Source organism: Mchenga conophoros, linkage group LG13 (assembly GCF_057382185.1).
Source record: "Mchenga conophoros isolate Kocher_MC1m ecotype Shallow Benthic linkage group LG13, M_conophoros_male_GT1.1, whole genome shotgun sequence".
Taxonomy (NCBI): domain Eukaryota; kingdom Metazoa; phylum Chordata; class Actinopteri; order Cichliformes; family Cichlidae; genus Mchenga; species Mchenga conophoros.
This window is the reverse complement of record NC_140538.1, coordinates 20,599,286-20,622,821: the sequence shown is the minus strand read 5'-3', so window position 1 is coordinate 20,622,821 and position 23,536 is coordinate 20,599,286. Positions and strand designations below refer to the sequence as shown.

At 40.6% G+C, this 23,536-nt stretch overlaps 1 protein-coding gene across 2 annotated transcripts in view; it reads left to right on the top strand.

The window, feature by feature from the left end:
* The window catches only part of wdr27 (WD repeat domain 27), a 50,946-nt gene extending 27,627 nt beyond the window's left edge, over positions 1-23,319 (top strand). For both annotated transcript variants that reach the window (XM_085297130.1, XM_085297129.1), the window contains 2 exons: positions 938-1,036; positions 20,659-23,319. In XM_085297130.1, coding sequence (XP_085153256.1) covers positions 938-1,036; positions 20,659-20,772 — 213 coding nt within the window. In that variant the 3' untranslated portion in view covers positions 20,773-23,319. The remainder of the gene's footprint in view (positions 1-937; positions 1,037-20,658) is intronic.
* The last annotated feature ends 217 nt before the right edge of the window (positions 23,320-23,536 follow it).

Sequence of the window (23,536 nt, the reverse complement as noted above, 5' to 3'; positions counted from 1 at the left end):
TTATATTTAGAAAAAGCATACAATAACAAACTTTCTGTTCTAAGGTCTCAAATGAAACAGATGGAGACATTCAGTACGCTAACGATTTTTGGGGTTTTTCTTTTTTAAATCAACGAGAGGAAGTATAAAATCCACAACTCCCACAGGGGTGATTAACAATTCCTAACTACCTCAAAGCAAAATACACTAGTAACACGCAGTATCTGCAAGGCTTTGTTATAACTGGTAATGGCAGCTTGATTTTGAGATGTTCACTATTTTGACATCTGTCTGTGCAACAAACTTCAGTATGAGTATTTATGCTTTAACATTAAAATTTACACTTACACAGTTTTTAAAGCTGAAAATCAGCATCCAACACTCAGGTGTTTAAATTGACCTTCTTCATCACTGTTTACCATTATTTATATCACAGGTTATCCGAGCACTCAGGAATCAGGAAACTACTCAGTAAATATAAGAAGAAGCATAGGACACAAAAAGAATGCAAACCGTGTTTTGATAAATTACAGATTTTGTTAATTACTGAAAAACTGCTAAAATACCCTGTTTATTTACTCTATTGAACTTCAGTTATTTTGAGATTAGTCCAGCACAAAGGATGATTGACTTTGGCGTGACTTTTAGTGTCTGCTACATGTCTGATTTCTGGACAAGCTTTAATCGCTTTAATACTCCTGTTTACAAGAAATTTGGGCTTTGGACATTTACCCCTAGCAATCAATCTTGGCTGGACATTTTACTATATACATGCACTGTATATTAAATGTCATTTGTGTCTGGAAGTACAAAAAAAGATAAACATTTACCCTTGAAGCTGAAATGATACTCAAGTTGATCTGCATTATCATCATGCTCGTCAGAACATAATTGTGTGTTGTAAGTACAATGGTACACACTAAGCTTCTGTATACATTCATTGTGTCCTTAATTGCAGGCCTATGTGTATGACATCCGTAGCAGCAACTATCTCCACAGATTACAAAACCACTCAGACACTGTGCTTAATGTGGCCTTCAACCCTGCTACACCACAGGTAAGACTCTGATTACTGTTTGTTTTTGTGTATAGATAAATATGCAATGATGTGCCTCAAAAAAATATCTTTGCTTCATATTCCAATGAAAACTGAATGATCTCCTCTGGGACGACTTATTAAGGTGTCTTTGTCTGTACTCACTGCGTAGTATAGTCAACACAATACTTTAAATGTGACAAATGATTTACTTGATGCCACCTATCAGTTTGTGGATTGAACTGAGTTTAACATTTTAGCAATATTCACCTTTTTTTTGTAGGGAGCTAACCCTAGCTAGGTTAGTGAGCAAGGTAGCCTATGTAACTATGCAGTCTATAGTGCGATATCTACAATACTATACAAAAATCTTGAGGTACTGTTCATTTCTTTACATTATGCTATGAAAATAAGAAATAGGTGCAGCATTTTCTTTTTTGAAACATGTGAATTCATGCAAGCCAAAAGTACAGATTCTATAATTCCAGTGATGAAAGTCAATTTTTGGTATGACAATCATTATTCTTCAACACATCTTGAACTCCTCTTTATGTAGTCTTCAGGAATAGTTCTCCAGGCTTCTTAAAAACATCCAAAGCTCTTCTTCTTTGGATGTTGGCTTCCTTTGATTCCGTAAAGATGGACGCAAACTGCTTCAATAATGTGGAGGTCCAAGCTCTGGGAAAGCCTATTCATGACTGAAAGTGTTCAATTGATGGTAATTCTCTACATCCATAATTCCATCAGTTTTGACAATATCCCTAATGCTACTGGCTGAAATCCAGCACCGAGCCATGACAGAGCCTTCTGTGTCTTACAGATGGCTGTACCTCTCTCTTTACCTCCTTCATACATAGAACAACAAATCATTGGGGTGCCAGTTTAGCTCAGTAAGTTCAGCAAGCCTCCCATATATTATAAGGCTAATGCAGAGGTCTGGTTTCAAATTTGCCCCAAGGCCATTTTATGCATTCTTCCCCTAGTCTTTCACTCAGCTTTCCTGTCTTTTCTGCACTTTCCTATCACAATAAAGGCTAAAAAGCCCCCATAAAAATATTGGATTTATCATTCCACAAGACCTGTTGGCACTGATTTTTAGTCCAGTTCTTTTGTAAGTTGGCATAACTCATCCTTTTCTCCCTGATTCTCTGTGACTGGTAGCAAAGTTTAAAACTGGTTCCAGTTAAATTGTCTGTGATGCATAGATACAGCACTGGTTCATCCCTTGAGTTTGGTATTTCTTTGCTTAAATGATTCATAGGCCTGTGTTAAGTTGCTTAACAAACAAAGAAAAAACATTCCTCTGGTGGTTGGGTTCAAGGGCTTTCAGGACTGAAGATGAATGAAAATGAGCCAACGAAAGACTACACACAGCAGGGAACCAAAACACTGCAGCCATCAGACCTAAATAAGCAAAAGCAAACAAGCTGGTTTCCAAGCTGGTTGATTGCTGTACACAATGTAACACATCAAGACAGATTGCTACAGGATCTTTTGTCATTCGTTTTTTTTTATCTTTGCTTCCGGTAGCCACATTTTCATGTCTGATACATCTAAGTGTTCAGTCTGGATTCTAGTACCACACCGGAGACTGGAATTACTATAATGGCACTTCAGCCAGTTTTATTATTGGGGCTTCTCCCATTGAAGCGATCATAAGTCAGCAAAACTCTGAAACTAGAACTTCCTGATCCTGCACTTGTTTGACTAGGATAAAACCTTACAGAATCCAATCCTTGGAGCCAGGGCATAGGTGCATATGCATGCAGGAATCTTCAGATCATAGACACTGTGAGCTCTGTACTCAATAGCGTGAATCGTTTAATGCTAAGTTACATCACTCACGGTCAAAATGCCTCAGTAATGAAAAATCATGTGACCTGTGATATCTTTACTCACCTGTGACTCAAAGCTGCTTTCAATTAAAAAAAATTATTGAAAGGGTTTAGTTTGTGCTGTCATCCATCCATCTTCTTTTGCTAATGGTTAGGCTGGAGCTTATCAAAGCTATCACGGATCGAGATGCAGAGTACACCCTACCCAGGTTGCCAATCTGTTGCAGGGGTTGTTCTGTGATCTATGAATTATTAAAAGTTATCCACAAGGATTTAAAACTGTTTATCTTTGCCTGGCCTGCCATCAATCTAGAAGAAAACAATTCATGGAATGTGGGGAGTTGCACCAAAGAAAACAGAAAAGATATGTGTTTACTTTGAATTGCCATTACAGTGCTGCTTTATACCAACATGCTTTTAGTGACTAACAACATATATAGTGCCTTTTTAATAAAGCAACGCATTCCTTTGAAAATATCCAATGCAAGAATACTTATAAAAAATAAAATCTAAAATATAGATTCTATGTTATAATATCACAGCCTTTGCTGAACATCTTTTAAGATTTGTTGACTGTGTTGTCAACTCAAGGCACATGTTTTAAATCTGCATGTCCATTTTTGTAACTCAATTCAGCGAAACTTTGGAGCACAATGATACATTCAGATTTCCCAGCTTGAAAGTGGAAAGCTTGGTTCATAGCCATTATCTGGCTGAAGTACAGTGATCTGCAGAGTTTGAAGACACACTTCATCAGTCAGGGCGTGCTTGCTCAACATTAGTACTTCTGTACATTTTGTTTTACTTGATGGGACAAATCAGAAATTCAGAAACAAGACATGTTGAATCAATAGACTTTATCTTACTTTCCACCACACGTGTCGGGTTGTAGATTGAAATAGTGATATATATCTTATCAGAAAGTAAATATATATAATGTAATAATGATGAACATATACTCTAGTAGTATTTACATTCTCACATTCATGTAACAGGCCTTTGCATACAGAATACATTATAAAAAATGAGGGTTTTGCTGTAAAAACCAGTACAGCCTTGCCACAAACTAGGTCAAACTAGGCTGAAAGTTGATATAAGAATTATGTTGATGTTAAGACGTACAGGCATCTAAATGTTTAGTTAGGTAATTTATCTGAGTCTTGTGGATTAGTCAAGTCATTTTTGCCTGTTTTGTTGAATTTTAGTGGACGTCACAAGTTTAGCTTACTGGTAAATTGTCCTCTGCATTTTGTCAACCAATTATCTGATTGCGGTTAGTACACAGCTGGGCACAGTTGCATGCATCCACCACAGATCGCTGTTCCCAAAATGATTTCAGGGTGGTTTGACAAAACCCGTTTAGGGAGGCAGTTTTGCTCAGTTGTCATTGGAGATGGGTCTGATGACATAAAAGCTCAGTAAATGTTATGATTCCATCCATAGCACTGGTATGACTTTATTTACTGGTTCTCTAATTTTTCCTCAGTTTCTCAAAAGTTCAGTAACTCCCTTTGTCCATAATTTTGCCAGATGTGATCATTAGCAAATCTTGTTTGCTTACTTGTGAAGCAGATAGTTTCTTTTAACCCTGCAGAAGTGCCTGTTCACCTGGTGCTAACTTATACTTTGCTCAGATTATCTAGGTTTGTTTGCGTGTGTAGAATTGCGTGCTTACCTATCTGTGGTTTAATTTTTGTGAGCCAAAAGCAATAAGTCAAAAGTCATTTTAAGTTCAAGAAGTCCTGAGAAATGGCCGGTTAGTTCTAAAGTTAACCATGTGATATATTGGAAATATGCTATGCTCATGCTTTCTCCTAAGACAAAGTGCTGGCAAAAAATGTCCCTAACCTGTGTTCATCTTGCTGTTGATCTACATTTGAGGGCCAGATGTTCTCCATATTTACAGCTGTGAGAAACCTCTGATGGGAGACACAGACAGATAAGGCAATGCATATTTTCCACTCATTTATCACTCATGTTTTCCACCTGAATACTTAAAAGAGAATCAAGCAGACAGATCCACCTCAGGGTTTATTCCCTTAGGTTTATTCCTGTACTTTAGTCTGTAATTAGGGATTTTAGCTTTTATTGTCACTTCACAATGCTGTCTTATAAAATCGTGTGGGAGTTGCATTGTATGCAGCTGTAAATTTGTTTGCAATTTGTTTGCTTTCTCGTGTTGAACCTTAATGTGCTACTGTGTAAATTAGAGCAGAAGGATTTTCACATGCAACAGGGGTGTTCTTGTCATTCCTTGCATATAATACAAAATAGGATGTTCTTTTTTTCTTTTTTGAGATTACAATTTAGTAGTGCCTTTAAACAAGGCAGTCATGCTACTGTATCCACAGGTACTTTTTCCATTGAATTTGGAATTTTGGATTCATGTGTAAAGAAAAATGTTTTAGCCAGAAGTGAAGAAACGGGTTACTGGGTCAGATGAGGGGCACAGATTTCATGGCGCTGCACACTGTTTGGATTACTCATATTTCTGTTCTGTGTCATCCTGACCTGCTGATAGCTTGACTATCAGCAGGTCAGGACTGCTGATAGCTTGACTATCAGCAGGTCAGGACTGCTGATAGCTTGACTATCAGCAGTTCACTTCAAAAGAGGGTTCATTATTGGTGTGGAGCTGTTCTCATCGAGACGACCCCTCCTAACTACAGTTTTATCAGTGAGGCCAGGGTGAGCAGGAGAGGAGGAGGGGTCGCTGTCTTATTTAATGAATCATTTCAATGTAAGCAGCTATCTCCTGGAAGTTTTCAGTCTTTTGAATATGTGGCTTTACAGCTGAAGGCCCCATCCAAAGTTGTGTTTCTTAATGTTTACAGGCCTCCCAAATACTGCACAGACTTTTTTAATGACCTCAGTGAACTGCTGTCTGTGATCTGTGTTGATTTCGACTGTGTAATTATTGTTGGGGATTTTAACATCCATGTGGACAACCCTCAGGACAAAGGGACTAAAGACCTGAGTAACACTCTGGGCAACTTTGGGCTGACTCAGCATGTAACAGAGGCCACACATAATAGAGGACACACTCTCGACCTACTGATCTCCAAGAGCCTGAGCATTTCAAACATTACTGTGTCTGATGTGGGCTTATCTGATCTTTACTGTGTTTTCTTTGAAAGTAAAATCTCAGCCCACACAAATATATCAACAGCAGTGATCACAAAACGGTGTATAACTGAAGACAGTAGTGAGATCTTTAACCAGGTCTTCCCATTAACACCTGACCTGTCCAAAGGTTCAGTCAATGAGCTCGTCAATAGCTTTAATGCAAAAATGTTAAATGTAATGGACACTATTGCCCCCATTAAGGTGAAGGTTATCTCTGGAAGGAAAAAGTCTCCATGGAGAAACTCCACACTAGTGAAAAATGAAAAAAGAGAGTGTAGGAAAGCTGAGCGCAGATGGAGAAAAACAAACCTCCAGGTTCATTATGACATCTATAAAGAGAAACTTCACAATTATAATTTACAACTGAGGAGTGCAAGAAGGTCCTACTTCTCTGACATCATCACTAAAAACAGCCATAATGCTCGGGTCTTATTTTCTACAGTTGACAGGCTAACAAACCCTCCTGTGTCAGTGGCAGCTGAACTTCATTCAACCATGGCCTGCAATGACTTTGCCAAATTCTTCACAGACAAAATCCAAAAGATTAGACAAGCAGTTGGAACATCAACAGCAGATCCAGGATATGTACTGTGTCCACCGAAAAGCTGTTTAAACACCATCAAACAGTTTCACCCTATTAACAGCAAAGACCTGGAGGACATCTTAGGTCAACTGAACTCCTCCTCCTGCTGTTTAGATGTCCTGCCAACAAGTTTTTTCAAAAAGGTCTCAAAGACTTTAGAGTCAGACCTGTTACAGATCGTCAACTTTTCCTTAATGTCAGGTGTGTTTCCAGAACCACTAAAAACTGCTGTAATCAAACCTATACTGAAAAAGGACAATCTTGACAAGACACAAATGAACAACTACAGGCTGATCTCAAATCTCCCATTTTTAAGTAAGATCATTGAAAAAGCAGTTTCTCAACAGCTCAATTACTTCTTAACACAGAATAACTGCTACGATGCCTTCCAGTCAGGTTTTAGACAGAACCACAGCACTGAAACCGCTCTGACAAAAGTGTTTAATGACATATGTCTGAATACAGACAGTGGAAAAATGTCAGTCCTAGTTTTACTGGATCTCAGTGCAGCATTTGATACAGTTGACCACAACATATTACTCAAACGACTGGAGAACTGGGCAGGTCTTTCAGGAACTGTACTAAACTGGTTCAAAGCATACTTAGAAAACAGGAAATACTTTGTATCAATAGGTAACTTCACATCTGAGCAGACAAGTATCACATGTGGAGTTCCCCAAGGTTCCATCTTGGGACCCCCTCTGTTTAACATTTACATGCTCCCACTGGCACAGATTATAAAGAACAACAAAATAAACTACCACAGCTATGCAGATGACACACAAATATATATCACAATGTCACCAGGAGACCGAGGCCCTGTACAGGCTCTTGGTAAATGCATTGAGGAAATCAATGACTGGTTGTGCCACAATTTTCTCCAACTAAACAAAAACAAAACTGAAGTAATAGTCTTTGGCGCCAAAGAAAAACGATTACAGGTCACCAGAGAACGTCAATCTATACATCTAAAAACCACAAACCAGGCGAGAAATTTGGGTGTAGTGATGGATGCAGACCTAAACTTAGAAAAACACATTAAGACAATAACAAAGTCAGCTTACTATCACCTCAAGAATATTTCAAGGATAAAAGATCTGATGTCTCAACAGGACCTGGAAAAACTAGTCCATGCATTCATTTTTAGTAGGCTTGATTACTGTAACAGCATCTTTACAGGTCTACCTAAAAAATCAGTCAGACAACTACAGCTCATTCAGAACTCTGCTGCTCGAGTCCTCACTAAGACCAAAAAAGTGGACCACATCAGTCCAGCTCTGAGGTCTTTACACTGGCTACCTGTCCGTCAGAGGATAGACTTTAAAGTTCTGATGCTGGCCTATAAAGCTCTGAATGGTTTAGGACCAAAATACATCAGTGACCTGCTGACCCAGTATGAACCTTCCAGATCCCTCAGGTCATCTGGATCCGGTCTTTTATCAGTTCCCAGAGTCAGAACCAGACACGGAGAAGCTGCATTCAGCTTTTATGCTCCTTATATCTGGAACAAACTCCCAGAAAGCCTCAGATCAGCTGAAACACTCAGTTTATTTAAATCCAGGTTGAAGACTCACCTATTCTCAGCTGCATTTGAATAAAGCACCAAATCCACACTTTTAAGCTTAAATTTCAAAACTTACACTAACTACTGATCTTATCTATTTCTGATTTTATCTGTTTTGGTTTTATATACTGTTTTGTTTGTTTGTTAAGCTTAAATTTCAAAACTTACATTAACTACTGATTTTATCTACTGTTCTGATTTTATCTGTTTTGATTTTATATACTGTTTTGTTTGTTTGTTTGTTAAGTGGGTTTAGAGCTCTGGGTAGCTCCCCAGCTGGGTCTAGACTGGGTCTAGAGAGTATTTTAAATTCAGGGAATTTAAAATAGAAAGTAGCTCGTCCACAGAAGGACTGGTAGCTCCCCTTACGATAAGGGTTCAGATCGCGCGAACAGGTGTGGGATTAGAGCTCTGGGTAGCTCCCCAACTGGGTCTAGACTGGGTCTAGAGAGTATTTTAAATTCAGGGAATTTAAAATAGAAAGTAGCTCGTCCACAGAAGGACTGGTAGCTCCCCTTACGATAAGGGTTCAGATCGCGCGAACAGGTGTGGGATTAGAGCTCTGGGTAGCTCCCCAACTGGGTCTAGACTGGGTCTAGAGATTTTAAATTCAGGGAATTTAAAATAGAAAGTAGCTCGTCCACAGAAGGACTGGTAGCTCCCCTTACGATAAGGGTTCAGATCGCGCGAACAGGTGTGAAATGTGTGTGTTTAGTTAGTTTGTTTGTTTGCTTGTTTTAATTAATTTTAAATCATGCTTTTTATTTGTTTTTGTTTCTAATGTCTCTGTAAAGCACTTTGAATCACCTTGTTGTTGAATTGTGCTATACAAATAAATTTGCCTTGCCTTGCCTTGCCTAGATGAGCTCTTCTAAGCATCTGTTGAACCAGTTGTTACTCTCTTTGTGAAAATATCCCTCTTCTTTGTCTAAAGAGCTTGGAAAGAAAATGGTTCATCTTCTTCAGTTTTTAGAACTGAAGAAGCTTCTCGGATGAGAGGTGAAACATCTTCAAGAAACTTAAAGAAGTCCAGACGCTTTTCGTTCCAAGCTCTTTAGACCACGATGACCTAGATGACTGAGAACCTTTACAGACATGTCCCTCTTCTTTCTGACACTTGATCTTTAAGTTAAGGACCTTGTTCATCTAAACCTCAGTGAGTAATTTAGCAAACAAACTGAAGCCAGCTGATGCTTAAAGTGTTTTTGTTTGTGTTGCTTTTTTGCCTACTGATGCCTTATCAGTAATTTGGTTTAGCACATTGGAATTTTTTTCCTATAAAAGTTGTTAGTAAAGCGGCGGGGCCAGACGGTATCACCGGCCGTCTGCTGCGCTGCTGTGCTGACCAGCTAGCAGGTGTGTTCACTTACATCTTCAACAAGTCCCTGGCGAAGTCTGTGGTCCCCACATGCTTCAAAAGATCCACCATCATCCCTGTGCCCAAGAACAGCAAACCCTCATCCCTGAATGATTACCGGCCAGTTGCACTGACCTCGGTAGTAATGAAGGTGTTTGAGAGGCTGCTGAAGAACATCATCTCCTCCTCCATCCCAGACACCACAGATCCACTGCAGTTCGCCTACAGATCCAACAGATCCACAGAGGATGCCATCGCCCACGTCCTACACACCACTCTCAGCCACGTGGACAAGAAACAGGGTAACTATGTGCGAATGCTGTTTGTTGATTACAGTTCAGCGTTTAACACAATAGTGCCCTGCAGACTGTTCACAAAGCTGAGGGATCTGGGACTTAACAGCCGTCTGTGTGCATGGGTGTTGGACTTCCTCACTGGCAGAACTCAGGTGGTGAGGGTGGGCAGGTTCTTCTCCAACAGCATCACCATCAACACAGGAGCACCTCAGGGATGTGTCCTCTCGCCACTGCTCTACTCCCTCTACACTTCAGACTGTGTGGCCACCCATGGCTCCAACACCATTGTGAAGTTTGCTGACGACACAGTGGTGTTGGGTGCCATCTCCAACAACGATGAGGCGGCCTACATGGATGAAGTGAAGAATCTGGCATCGTGGTGCCAGGACAACCACCTCCAGCTGAACGTCAGCAAGACCAAGGAGCTGGTGGTGGACTTCAGAAGGGGTCAGCACAGAGACTACAAGCCCATTATCATCAATGGAGCTCCAGTGGAGAGGGTGCAGTCCTTCAAGTATCTTGGTGTCCACATCTCCTCAGACCTGACATGGGCTGCCCACATTCAGGTCCAGACCAAAAAGGCTAGGCAGCGCCTGTATCACCTACGACAACTGAGGAAGTTCAGGGTCTCTCCAAAGATCCTCAGGATTTTCTATACAGGCGCTGTGGAGAGCATCCTCACACAGAACATGACATCGTGGTTCAGGAACAGCTGTGTGAAGGACCAAAAAGCTCTCCAGAGAGTGATCCGTACAGCAGAATGCTGCTGCAGGATTGCTCTCCCCCCGCTTCAGGACACCTACACCAGGAGATGCCGGACTAGAGCAGCGCAGATACTGAAGGACCCGTCCCATCCTGGCAACAAACTGTTCCAACTTCTGCAATCTGGTAGAAGGTTCCGCATCTTCCGGGCAAGGACAGAGAGACTCAAGAGGAGCTTCTATCCCCAAGCCATCCGTGCCCTAAACACACACACCCGCCCTCTCACATCATCTATAATTGACTGAGACAAGACTCTTCCAGACACTAAACCAAGGCACAATGTACATTTCAATTCCTTTAATTTTAAATATGTTTATATTGTCTATCCTGTAAAATAGTCAGATATCTATTCATATTAATGTACAGAATTCACCTGCTTGCTGCTACTACTGCACATTCACCCAGTGTATATACTATATGTGTATATATATATATATATATATATATATATATATAATGTTCTTCCTCTACACCCCCCCCCCCCCCCCCCCCCCATTTTTGCACATGTCGAGGAGCGTGTCAGGCTACATTTCACTGTGTGTTATACTTGTATAACTATGCATGTGACAAATAATAAAGAACCTAGAACCTAGAACCTAGTATCAGTTGTAGATAATTTTGTTTCTGTAGACATAAAATTTTCATTTTAATTACGAAAATTAAAGTTCCCCTAGTCCCCAGTCCCCCCTTCAGAAGGCATGTCAGTGGGTTTAGGGAGGTCCTAAAAGTATTCCCTGACTGCCTGACTATATCCTCAGTTGAATTCAGCAGCACCACACTTACACTGTACACCCTGTGAGGGGAGCTTCAGCTGCCAGTACCCATCAGCTGCCTCCAAAGTCCCACAGGCTAACCAAGCCCGATAGGACTCCGTCTTCAGCTTGATTACTGTGTCCACCATCAGGTTCAGGGATTTTCACCATGACACCTTGCGACCAAAACTCCTTGCAGCTGCCTCGGCAATGGAGGCGCAGAACATGATCCATTTGGACTGAATGTCCCCAGCCTCCCTCGGAATGCTGTCGAAGTTCTGCCAGAGATGGGAGTTAAAGATCTCCCAGACCAAGGCCTTTCCCAGACGTTTCCAGCTCACTGTTAGTATATATTTAGGTGTGCCAGGTCTTTCCAGCATCCACCCCTAACCCTCGATAGGTGATCATCAGTTGACAGCTCAGCTCCTCCCTTCACCCAAGTGTCCAGAACATATGGCTATGTATGATGCCATTACATAATCAATCACTGGCTTGATGCCACATGCACTTAAGGACATATTTATGTGCAAACATGGTGTTTATTTTGGACAAACTATGAGTTCCACAGAAGTCTAATAGTAAAACACCACCTGGGTTCAGATCAGAAAGGCCATTCCTCCCTTACACCCCTTCAGGTATCACTGTCATTGCCCACATGAGCATTGAAGTCTCCCAGAAGAATGACGGTGTGAAGGCGGACCCTCAAGAACCTCACCCAGTGACCCCAAAAAGTTAGGGCAATATACTGAGTAAGCTGAGGGGATATAAGAATACCCTCCTCTGCCGCCAATTCTCAATGAAGGCAATTCCAAAGGCTTGCATTGAGGTGAACCCAACTATAACTCAACCACACACACCATCTTAGGGTCTTTCCCCACCAGTGAGGTGACGTTCTATTTCTCAATAGCCAGCCTTGACAGTTGGGGATCAGATCGTCACGGGCCTCTGCCCCTGACTGCTGCTCGGCACACATTGCACCCGACCCATATGGAGCCTCCTGCAGGTGCTGGGCCTACAGGAGGGTGGGCCCAATTTGCTCCTTCGGGCTGCACCCGGCCAGACCCCAAGGCTCCTACAGCTCAGTCATTGGATGCTCCCCCTCTGGCTCCCTCCCCAGGCCTGGCTCCAGCTTAATATTAGACGAAAATACAAACGTTTTTAAATGATGATTTCATTTATCAAGGGAAAAATCAGCCACCAACCTGTCTCGTCGTATGTAAAATAATAAGTGGCCCTTTACAGGTATGGACTGAGACAAAAAAATCAGCCCTAGCATCTTTGGTCCAAGCAGGCCACCATGATTGGTCGCAAATGGTCCAGTTAAATATATGCACATAAAAATATTTGAAACTATCATTATGTGTATCAGGTTTTTTTTATCTGGTTGGTACAGTCATTGGATTAGCACATCTTAGCTGATACTAGTTAAATAAAAAGTGTAGCTTTTAGTGCAACTGTATGTATATATAATAATCATACGCATACTGTATTTTGTTTCAATTTCAATTTGTTGGATTATTGATGTTGAAAGTTTTTCTTTTCTATCAGGTTGTAAAGCTGTTGTTGGATTCGGACATCTTAGTAGCAGTGCATGCATGTGACAATAAAAAACTACTCTTTAACCGTTAGTCAAAGCGGTTATTAGCGGGAGACAGATCGATCAAAATATTGATAGTATTGATGCTCGCACTGGGATTGGATCTCTTTTGTTCTGTTAGGTAACTATTGTGAAAGGTAAAAATCACAGTGATTTTGTGGTCATTAATATGTGTTCAGAATATGCATTTCATGATGATTCATCTCATAATTCATGACATATTGCACTCCTCTACATAGGCTGTCTTCATAGGTTAAGTATTTATATCAGTATTAGTATTGGCAAAAGTGATCCTGTATTTACTTGGAATCGTACTGAAAATTGTGGTTTCACACATCACTAGAAGTCATTAATTTTACTTTAAAATTTGAATCTCTACTTTCCAACCATTTTCTTATCATGTTATTTAGAACTTCCTCCATCTCTTTCTCACTCTGTTGTTGAGACTGCTATCCCTTCTCCTGCACTTCTCTGTTTAGCGCCTCTTGTGACTACGAGGGGGTTGTTGCTGGTACTATTGCTGCTTATATGATTAATTTAATTTACTTAATTTGACATATATTGCACCATTTCACTTTTGTTTGTCCATCATTATCAGCGTCTTCAACAATAAACTCTACAAGGTGCATGAGTGCAATAGGGGCCAGATTTGATTGGGCAATCCAGTGTCACTAATGAACAAATGTGCTTCTGTTAGTGCTTGCATGGCCGGGGTGCAGCAGCCCCACAAGCCGGCCTGTAGCCTGTATAATTATCAACAAAGAAAAAAGAAATATTGACCCATCGGCCCACAAGTACGTTGGCCCACCAGGCAAATGCGTAGTATGCTAGATTACCAGTCCAGCCCTGCCCCCTAAACATAATAACTGGTTAACCACTTTGGCAGCAAAAACTGTAATCAAGCATTTGCAATAGCTGGCAATGAGTCTTTCACATCACTGTGGAGGAATTTTGGCCCACTCTTCTTTGCCAAATTGTTTTTATTCAGTGCAATTCAGTTATTAGATTTAGGGGTCGATTACTTTTCCACATATAGCCAGGTAGATTTGGATAGCTTTTTTCTTTAGTAAATAAAACCATAATTTAAAATTTAAAATGTATCTAATTTTACACTTTGTTTGATGATCTGAAACATTTAAGTGTAACAAATGTGCAAAAAAACTAAAAAATCACTAATCGCTCAAATACTTTTTCACACCACTGTATCTTACTGTAAGTTACTGGACCTCCTCGCTACACGTCTGGTCAGTTTCTGAGTCATACATCTGTTTTTGTTTTGTTTTTTGTTATAATCTACTGTCTTCTTTTAGAGTCTTTGGACTAAGTGAATGTTTTTGAACTCTGAGGTACTTGGTTCTCATTTGCACTTAGTGTGTTGGAGGTAGCGCAGAACCATGACCACTTGCTGACACAATCAGTTGTCTGCAAAACTTTAACACGTACGATCATCCAAACTAAGATGAACAAAGAGTGAGTCATATCTGTGACTTTTCATGCTAAGTGCTTTTCTTGTCTCTCTATGTCAGCTTTTATCATCTTTACTTTTTGCAGCCGGGCAAAAAAACCCCAGCTGTTGTCCCAGTAGACATTTTTACTGTATCATTTTTAATTTGTGGCCATTTGGCAGCTGTTACTCACACAGCAGGGATGGACTAGGATATAAAAGGATCCCTGGAGTTTTTCCCTGAGATGCAGCACAGTACGATCAGCACAATTACAGCTGTAATGAATAGCAATTCAATTTTATATCTTCGTGGTTGCAACTGCTGGTTGGAAAAAGTAGCACATTTGAGGACTCCAGTGAAATAAGATGCACTTTCTGATGCTGTTACATTATTATTTTATTAGTTTACAATGGTTTTTAGGTTATTTAACAGTAAGAATCATTGGTTGTTACTACCTATTTTACCTAACAGCACCACACAAACCAATATATGAGTAATTTTGGTGTATCACAAATACCAATGATGTCAGCGCAACACTTTGATTCATGTACATTGTACACTCACAGCCACTTTATTAGGCACACTCTTCTAGCAGTGGGTTGACCATTATTTTGCTGTTAGAACTACTGCAGGCAGATTAAACAAGATGCTGGAAACTTTCCTGGGAGATTGACACGATAGCACAGTTGCTGTAGATTTGCCAGCTGCATATCCATATGCAAATCTCCCGTTCTGTCACATTCCAAAGGTACTCTGTTGGATGAAGTTTGTTTGAAGCTTCGTGATATGGTGCATAATTCTGCTGGAAGCAACCATCATAAGATGAGTACACTGAGATCATAAAAGAGATGACACAGGTGGAATGGAGCCTTCCTTTCATGTTGTTTACTTCAAATTTTGACCCAACCATTCAAACCTTGCAGCATAAATTGAGGAAGCAACATTTTTACAGTCTCCCCAGTTTTTGTGAGCCTAGCCTGTGTGTCGCCTCAGCTTCCTATTGTTAGCTGACACAAGTGCGGTCTGGGTGTGGTATTCAGCAGTTTCTCAAATACTCAGACCAAAGCATCTGGCACCAACAACCATGCCTCATTCAAGTAGACATGTTCAAGTCAACTTTAAGGTTGTGTTGTTTCTACTTGCCCATTGAGCTGCCCATTTGATTGGCTGATTACGGATGGATGGATGGATGGATGGATGGATGGATGGATGGATGGATGGATGGATGGATATGTTTCCTCTTGACCTCAGACATTACCCCCGTCGTACTGTCGCAGCCAGAGAATAAATACAGAGGTGGACTGCTGTCTACTCCAGAATGTCACATTACAGTGAGACACAGACTGAGCTGAGACAGCCTGGCCTGTGTTCAGCACAGCTGGAACTGCAATGAACAGGAAGTTTCAAAGTCACAAGAGACATTTTTAAGTATCGAAACCTTTCACATGCATTAGACAGAACTTCTTCAGTTGGCTGTGGTCTTAGGTAATAATGGTGAACTTCCTTTGTCCCAGTACTCAAAATGTTAAGTTCAGATCTGTGAGTACAATCGGATTTCTCAATTTTTTCTATTTTCTCATTTTATGCAATTTTAATGTTTTAAAGATACACAGATATAAAGATTTACATTTAAAAAATATAAGGGTAAGCGGAGGATATAAAACATTATATTTTATATAACTACTTTCTTATATTCACCCAGATGGTATTGTCTGTTGTCTAATGTCTAAAAGGTTCTGAGTGTGAATATATCCATAAGTTACCAACTATTTATCACCACGAGCAACAGGCTATACATTTCTTATATTGATCCCATGTCTATGTAAAGTCAAGACTGAGATAACCGTGGTGACCATCTGCCCCTTTTTCCATCTGTCATCTGGATCCTCCTTCAACTCTCAGCATGGTCACTACAGAACATCTTGCTATGTTGGCGTTTGTTAAATTTGTGCTCCACAGCTGATGAATGGCATCCTCTGGGAGGGGAAAACACATTGTTCGCCATATTATCAAATCCTTAGCATTTGTTCATACCGGTTTCTATAGACATATACTTTCTGTCATCCAGAGTGCCAAAATTTGACTCACCATTGAAAATCTAATCCACATTGCTTTCTCAATCGGCATTTTTATTCTGGCTTTGAACTGTTGATTTGTGGTTTCTTTTCTGTGGTGTTGAGCCAGTTGCTAACAATAAATTATGCAACATGCGTGACAAACCATGCAATGGATTTTCTGATCTTACTCAGAATTCCTAAAAAGTTTGGACTTGGACTTTGTTCAACCAAACCTCAAAACAAATGAACAAAACTCTCAAATGGAGCCTCAGGTTATGTGCGTAAGGTTATCTAAAATTCCACAGAAATCAAACTTGATGAAAACTATGTCTGTCTTGAAAATGAAGCTGTAATGTCAGCCAAATCTGTCATGACCCACAATGACTCCTTTCTGTGTTTCTATAGTAAGTCAGTATTTTTAACAAAAACATCTGATACCAAAGGTCACATAAAACCTTCAGCTACCCTTATTATGTGGGCTTGTTTGGGGCAAAATAAAAGTTTAAGGTTGCAAAGATGTAATGTGTTGGATTCCTTTGGACTTTTCTGTGTTTATCTCTTAACACTACATGCTTACATTGGTGTATTATCACAGTAACAGTGGTTTTGGATCAGAGTTGATCCAAAACCATGGTTGCTACTGTAGCTGTCGTCTAACTCTCATAAGTTTTAGGTCAAGAATGTCAAACTCATTTTACATTGTGGACTGTATACAGCCCACTTAGCTCTTAAGTGGGCTGGAACAATATAACTCCCCTTTCTGTTAGTGTAAAAAAACCTAACTACACATTTAATCCCTAAGAAAATTAAAATGAAGTGCAATTTTAACAATAAGTCTCAGTTTTTCTATATAATTACAAAATCTTGCCTAATTGTGCCACAAATCTGCCATATTAAAGAAATATGTCAGAAATAAATGTGTAAAATGGCAGTAAATGTTCTAGTTGTTCATTCCTCAGTTAAGTCCTGTAATAATAAAGTAGAAAGTTGTTAACTGACTTTTTTAACTTTAACTGTTAACTGTGACCCAACTGGAAAAGTTGGAAATGTCTACAGTTGTGAACAAAAAATGAAAATCAGGAATTCTTCTTTCTTTTTTTTGCTTTACTTTGGTGCAATATGAATGGCCATGGTGGAGGTTTTTTGTTTTTTTTTAGGAAAAGCTATAAAACCTATAAAAATACAGTTCACATTTTCCAAAGCCTTCCAGTGGGCCAGATTGGAGTCTTTCCTGGGCTGATTCTGGCCCCCGGGACTTATGTTTGACATCCCTGTTTTAGGCTTTTCAGCTGCCTTGGAGCAAGAACCAGACAGCCTGGCTGTTGTTGATTAAGGTCACTGAGGTGGACGTCATGGTGTACAAAGACTCACGATCACATACTATGCATATTTAGATGTAATATGTTTGTGCTCACTGGGTTGCCTTTATGAGGAAGTTAACTTGTCTCTGGGATTCACACTCGCCAGGAATTCTTTAATGTGTCTATAGAAGAGAAACTGCAACTTTCACCCTTCAAAGGAAGAATGCATCCAGCCCAGTTTAGTGTGTTTGAGTCATCCTCAGACCTCAGCTATTGTGACTCCCTTTCCCAGCACAGGCATCTGCTTGCTGGTAAAGGATTATTTCTCCTGCATAAAACCTTTTTAGTACAAGGGAAAAAATGTTGGACCATTGTTGTACCAAATGTGTTTTTTATCACAACTTGGCAAATCATTGTTTGCCAAGATTCCTGATGTTATCATGCTTTTAAAAAAGATGCTGTCTTTACAGCCACCTCAGGTCTAGATTTTCAGAATCAGAATCAGAATCAGAATGGGGTTTATTGCCAGATGTTGAGGTTTACAACATTAGGAAATTGCTGCGGTGCTTCAGTGCAAACATAGTGTCATAAATAGCACTTAAATAGACATGAAAAAATAAATAAAAGTAAGAATAAGAATTAAAAGTGCTATGTAGAAAGATATGTGCATGGGATATACATGAGATATATACATGAGAATAAGAATTATGAGTGCTACGTAGAAAGATATATACATGAGTGCAGGTGGTGATCAGTGCCAAACATGGAATGATGCAGTGACACAGCGTAGGGTCATGTGTTAGTGGCGGGGACAGTCATATGGTTATTGTTCATGTGACCAACAGCAGAGGGGAAGAAACTGTTCTTATGGCGAGAGGTTCTGGTGCGAATGGACCAGAGCCTCCTGCCTGAGGGGAGAAGGTCAAACAGACTGTGTCCAGGGTGAGAAGGGTCAGCTGAGATCCGGACTGCACGCCGCAGTGTCCTGGAGGTGTACAGGTCCTGCAGAGATGGGAGTCTGCAGCCAATCACCTTCTCAGCAGAGCGCACAACACGCTGCAGTCTCTGTTTGTCCCTGATAGTGGCTCCAGCGTACCACACGGTGATGGAGGAGGTGAGGATGGACTCGATGATTGCAGTGTAGAACTGCATCATCGTCCGTGTTGGCAGGTTGAATTTCTTCAGCTGCCTCAGGAAGTACATCCTCTGCTGGGCTTTCTTGATGACGGAGGTGATGGTGGGCTCCCACTTCAGGTCCTGGGTGAATGTGGTACCCAGGAAGCGGAATGAGTCCACAGAGGTGATGGGGGTGTCAGTCAGGATGATGGGGGGGAGTGGGGCTGTGTGCTTCCTGAAGTCCACAATAATCTCCACTGTCTTCTGGGCATTCAGCACCAGGTTGTTGTGGCTGCACCAGGACACCAGACGTTCAACCTCCCTCCTGTAGGCAGACTCATCCCCGTCCGAGATGAGTCCAATAACGGTGGTGTCATCTGCAAACTTGATTAGCTTGACAGACTGGTGGGTGGAGGTGCAGCAGTTGGTGTACAGGGAGAAGAGCAGAGGAGAAAGAACACAGCCCTGAGGGGAGCCGGGAGTTTCACCATAGGTAAAACTCCCTGATGGAGTATTCCCATTTTGTAAAATGTTGGGTTTTTTTGATTGGTTCTTTGTTTTTCTCCACTTACCTACAAAGGTGTCATATAGAAGATGGACATACTGTGACATCATCCATTGGTTAGGGATGGACCTAACCAATGTTTTTAGTGTCATCATTGAGGTTTTTGAAACATGGAAAGTAACTGGTGGATCTTACTGGACACACTCACTGGTCGCTATTTGTCAATCACATATGAGTCATTATTATCTTGTTGCCCTTTAAGACTCTAGAGGACACCATAATTTACTAAATTAACACCAAGGTCAGAAAGAACTGAACTAAAAAATGAAAGAGAACTGAACAATTAAGAACATCAACTCATCATGTAGATGTTTACTGAGGGTGAAAGGTCAATGTGAGCCTAAGGTTTGTTTTACCCCTGACTTCTATACAACAAGATCTCTTTCTTTTCTTTTCTTTTTGTCAAGCCAGAGGCGTCAGGCACCTTAGCATTCACTTTCACTTTTCAGGCCCCGGAGGCCGTGACTTTATATAAAGACTATGCTCACTTGTCCTTTAAGACTGGGTGGTAAAAATAAACTTGGGTTGAAGTGGCATGAAATAGAGGTTATAACAGCTGTTTGTGAGTTATCTTGAGTTATTTTTCCATAATATGGTATACTTTTAAATTCTGAACAATTGCACATGTAAAAATGTGCTATAGGTCTCACTGCAAAGCCCACATAGAGGGTTTCCCACTGCTTCTGACGGACTGTCAGAGTGCTGAGGTAATGCTTCCTCAGCCTCATCTGCTCTCTTGGCTGATAGAGACATATGATTCACTGTGTACGTCTCACTAAAAATTGTAGTCAAGCATTGATCGTCTGTATTTGTGCTTGTCTGTGTGCAGCCTGCACATGTCATTAAGTGTGTAGTGTGTGCGTGTGTGTTTGCCTACAGGGTGTGGATTAATGCTAGTTTATTGTTGTGTTGTTGTGTGGGTGCCTTATTAATCTCCAAATGTTTGACTCACTGAGAGTATTGCTGGCAGGAACCTCAATCTCCTTGTTTGAATAAACAAAGTTATATAACAGAGTTAAGGCCTGGCAACATGATGGTTTTTTGTTTTTTTTGGGGGGGGGGTAAATGGCAAGTATGGAAAATCAAGAATTTTGGTGGGGAACACAGAATGGTCTTGACCTCAATGGTGCTCTTCTTCTTCGGGGATCTAGGTGTGCCGTTATGAAACTCTGTATTCTAAATAGAGAGGTGGTAAAAAGAAGAGTGATGTCTGACACGGTTTTAGAAAAAAAGTGTGCAAAAGTAAAAGCGTAATATGATGTCATGCTTTTTCTCTTTTCTTCACAGCTGCTAACTGGGACCCTGGATGGGAAGCTCAGGCTGTTTAAGTCTAGCAGTGGCTCTTCTTTGTCCTGTGACACCAGCACTCCCGTGCACAGTGTCCTCAACAAGACTGTGTAATTACAGCTGGCCCCTGCAGAACCCATGCAGGTTTTATTAATGCAGTCCCAAGTGGGATTTTCATTGGGAAAGAAGAATTTAAACGTTTTCTTTTTTTGCTCTTGGTTTAATGAAAAACAGGTAGAGTTATATAAAAATGTTCTCTTGTGTGTTCTTCCTCGGTGCTTAAAATTGTCAGTAGAAACCAGCCATTTCAGATCATTCGTCTTTGTTAAACTTCCTGCCCATGCTTCCAGCGCATTTCTTATTTAAAAGGAGCACGCTGCTTTCTTTGAACTCATTTAGCTGCATTTTTGTGATGCACGATTTAGTCAATTAAACATAATATCGCTAAATTTGCCAAAAACAATTATTATTAGCAGTTTTTCACATCTGTTGCACATTCTGAATGGTCAAGCATAACGTTTAGTTTGTTCAGTATGTGGAACAGATGTACTTCTTATATCGCTGGCTGTGACCTCCACTTAGCAGATCAGCACGTAGAGCTATGACATCAACTGGGTGCAACCACTTTGGCTGCCAGACACACAGATGCTCCTACTGTTCATACTGATGCACCCATCTCCATTGTTTGTGCTGGATGTTTAGTCCTTTCTACCTTAGTCACAACAAACTGTCAGGTACTCTAATACATAGTAGAGGATATAAAGGCTCAATGTGAAATTTGTTCAAAAATTGTTGAATTTGTTGAAAAGTGGTTTGCAACAACACTATTTACAAAAAAGCTGGCAAGCTTAAATTTCTAAGGTTTCCCATTTGATGCAAGATTCCAGTTTATTTTCTGTGAGCTTTTTAAAAACACATTTGTGATGTTACAGTCTTGTGCCAAAATAGATTCAATTCATTCTTCACCTCAAAATTCTACAAAACAATTTAAATCTATTAAAAATATATTAAAATATAACATGTATATTCTGAGCCTTTGCCATGACACTCTGAACTGAACTCAGGGGCATCCTGTTTCTGCTGATCAGCTTGATTGGAGTCCACCTGTGGTAAATTAATTTGATTCAACATGAAGGTACGCACCTGTCTACATAAGGTCCCATAGTTGACAGTGCATGTCAGAGCACTAACCAAGCCATGACGTTTAAGGAATTTTCTGTAGACAGAGGAGAAGGTCCAGAAGGACAACCATTTCTGCAGCACTCCAGTAATCAGACCTGTGTGGCAGAACAGCCAAACAAAAGCCCCACCTCGGTAAAAGGCACATGACAGCCAAAAAGTCTGCCCAAAAGCACCCTAAGGACTCTCAGATCAGAGAAACAAAATTCTCTGAAACAAAGATTAAACCCTTCGGCTTGAATGCCAAACATCATGTCGGGAGGAAACCAGCCACTACTGATCCCTTGGCCAATACCATCCCTACAGCAGAGCATGGTGGTGGCAGCATCATGCTGTGAGGATGTTTTTCAGCAGCAGGAACTGGGAGACCAGTCAAGATCAAGGGAACGATGAATGCAGCAATGTACAGAGACATCCTTGATGATAACCTGCTCCAGAGCGCTCTGGACCTCAGACTTGGCTGAAGGTTCAGCTCCAAACAGGACAACAAACCTAAGCACACAGTCAATATAACAAAGTAGTGGCTTTAGGACCACTCTGTGAATGTCCTTAAATGGCCCAGCCAGACCCCACTAAGTCTCTATTCTTTTGTGTCATTCTTATATCTCCAAACAAGGTGACAGATTAATATGTTTTCTCTTACATTGATTTGGAAATAAAATCAAAAAGAATTTTTGAAGTCACAAAGTCATCAATCCTATATCGCATGTCCTCTTAGGTTCAACATTAAGATATTCTTTCTATCTCAAGTTTAATACCACAGTTTATTGCTAAGTAACGTTTCCTGGTGATGTTTAATTTTCTTTGGAAAAACAGTCTCCTGCTCTGCTGCTCCTGTCACCTCCACCATATTATAAGCCTTAACTCAGTCTTCAGACAGAAAGGAGGAATGCTCATCCCCCATCTGCAGGGGGACATAATTTCAAGCATCACTCATCCCCTGTCCATTAGGAAAAGATATCAGAGTTGACGCATTATGTGATGGCGCTAAATCCACTGATAGTATGCTCAGTCTTAACTTCCTCAGACTGTTTTCCAAAAACTGCTCATCTGTGTCTTGTCCCCTGTCCAGTATTCTGTATTTGATTTACTCTGCCCTTTTTGGACTGCTTACTTTAATTGATACCAAGGCAGGCTGTCTGTGAGGATGTGCAGTGCGATCCTCAGCTAGATCATGAAGTATAGCTTTGAAGTTGCACAGTATCAGCTGCCAGATATGGATAGGATTTATAGGGTGGTACCTCTTGCTTTGTCATGCATTACATTATGTATGTACTGTGTGTGTGTGTGTGTGTGTGTGTGTGTGTTTATGCCACAAAGATAGGTATGTACTGGCAACGCTGCATTTTCCCTGTCACGGTGAGCTTTAGTGTTCCTGCAAGTAGGAGACACTTTTTATCGGAGCAGAACGATAAATTGTCTTTGGGGTAAATTTACGCAGCCATGTTCTTTCTCTATTTTCGTCCTGGAATGTGTGTATTCAGTGTCTTTCCTTGAATTAATTAACCTGAATTCAGTGAGCATGTGCTCTCAAAACAAAGTAATATATTGCCATATGTGCAAATCCTTTGTCTGTGTGAGGTCATTTTGGGTCCACTCCCTTCATCGAGCTCACCACTAAAGAATGAAGTACACTTGAAAATAAAAAGGACTTCAATAATATCCACACCCAAACATTATGAGTGTCCAACATTCAATC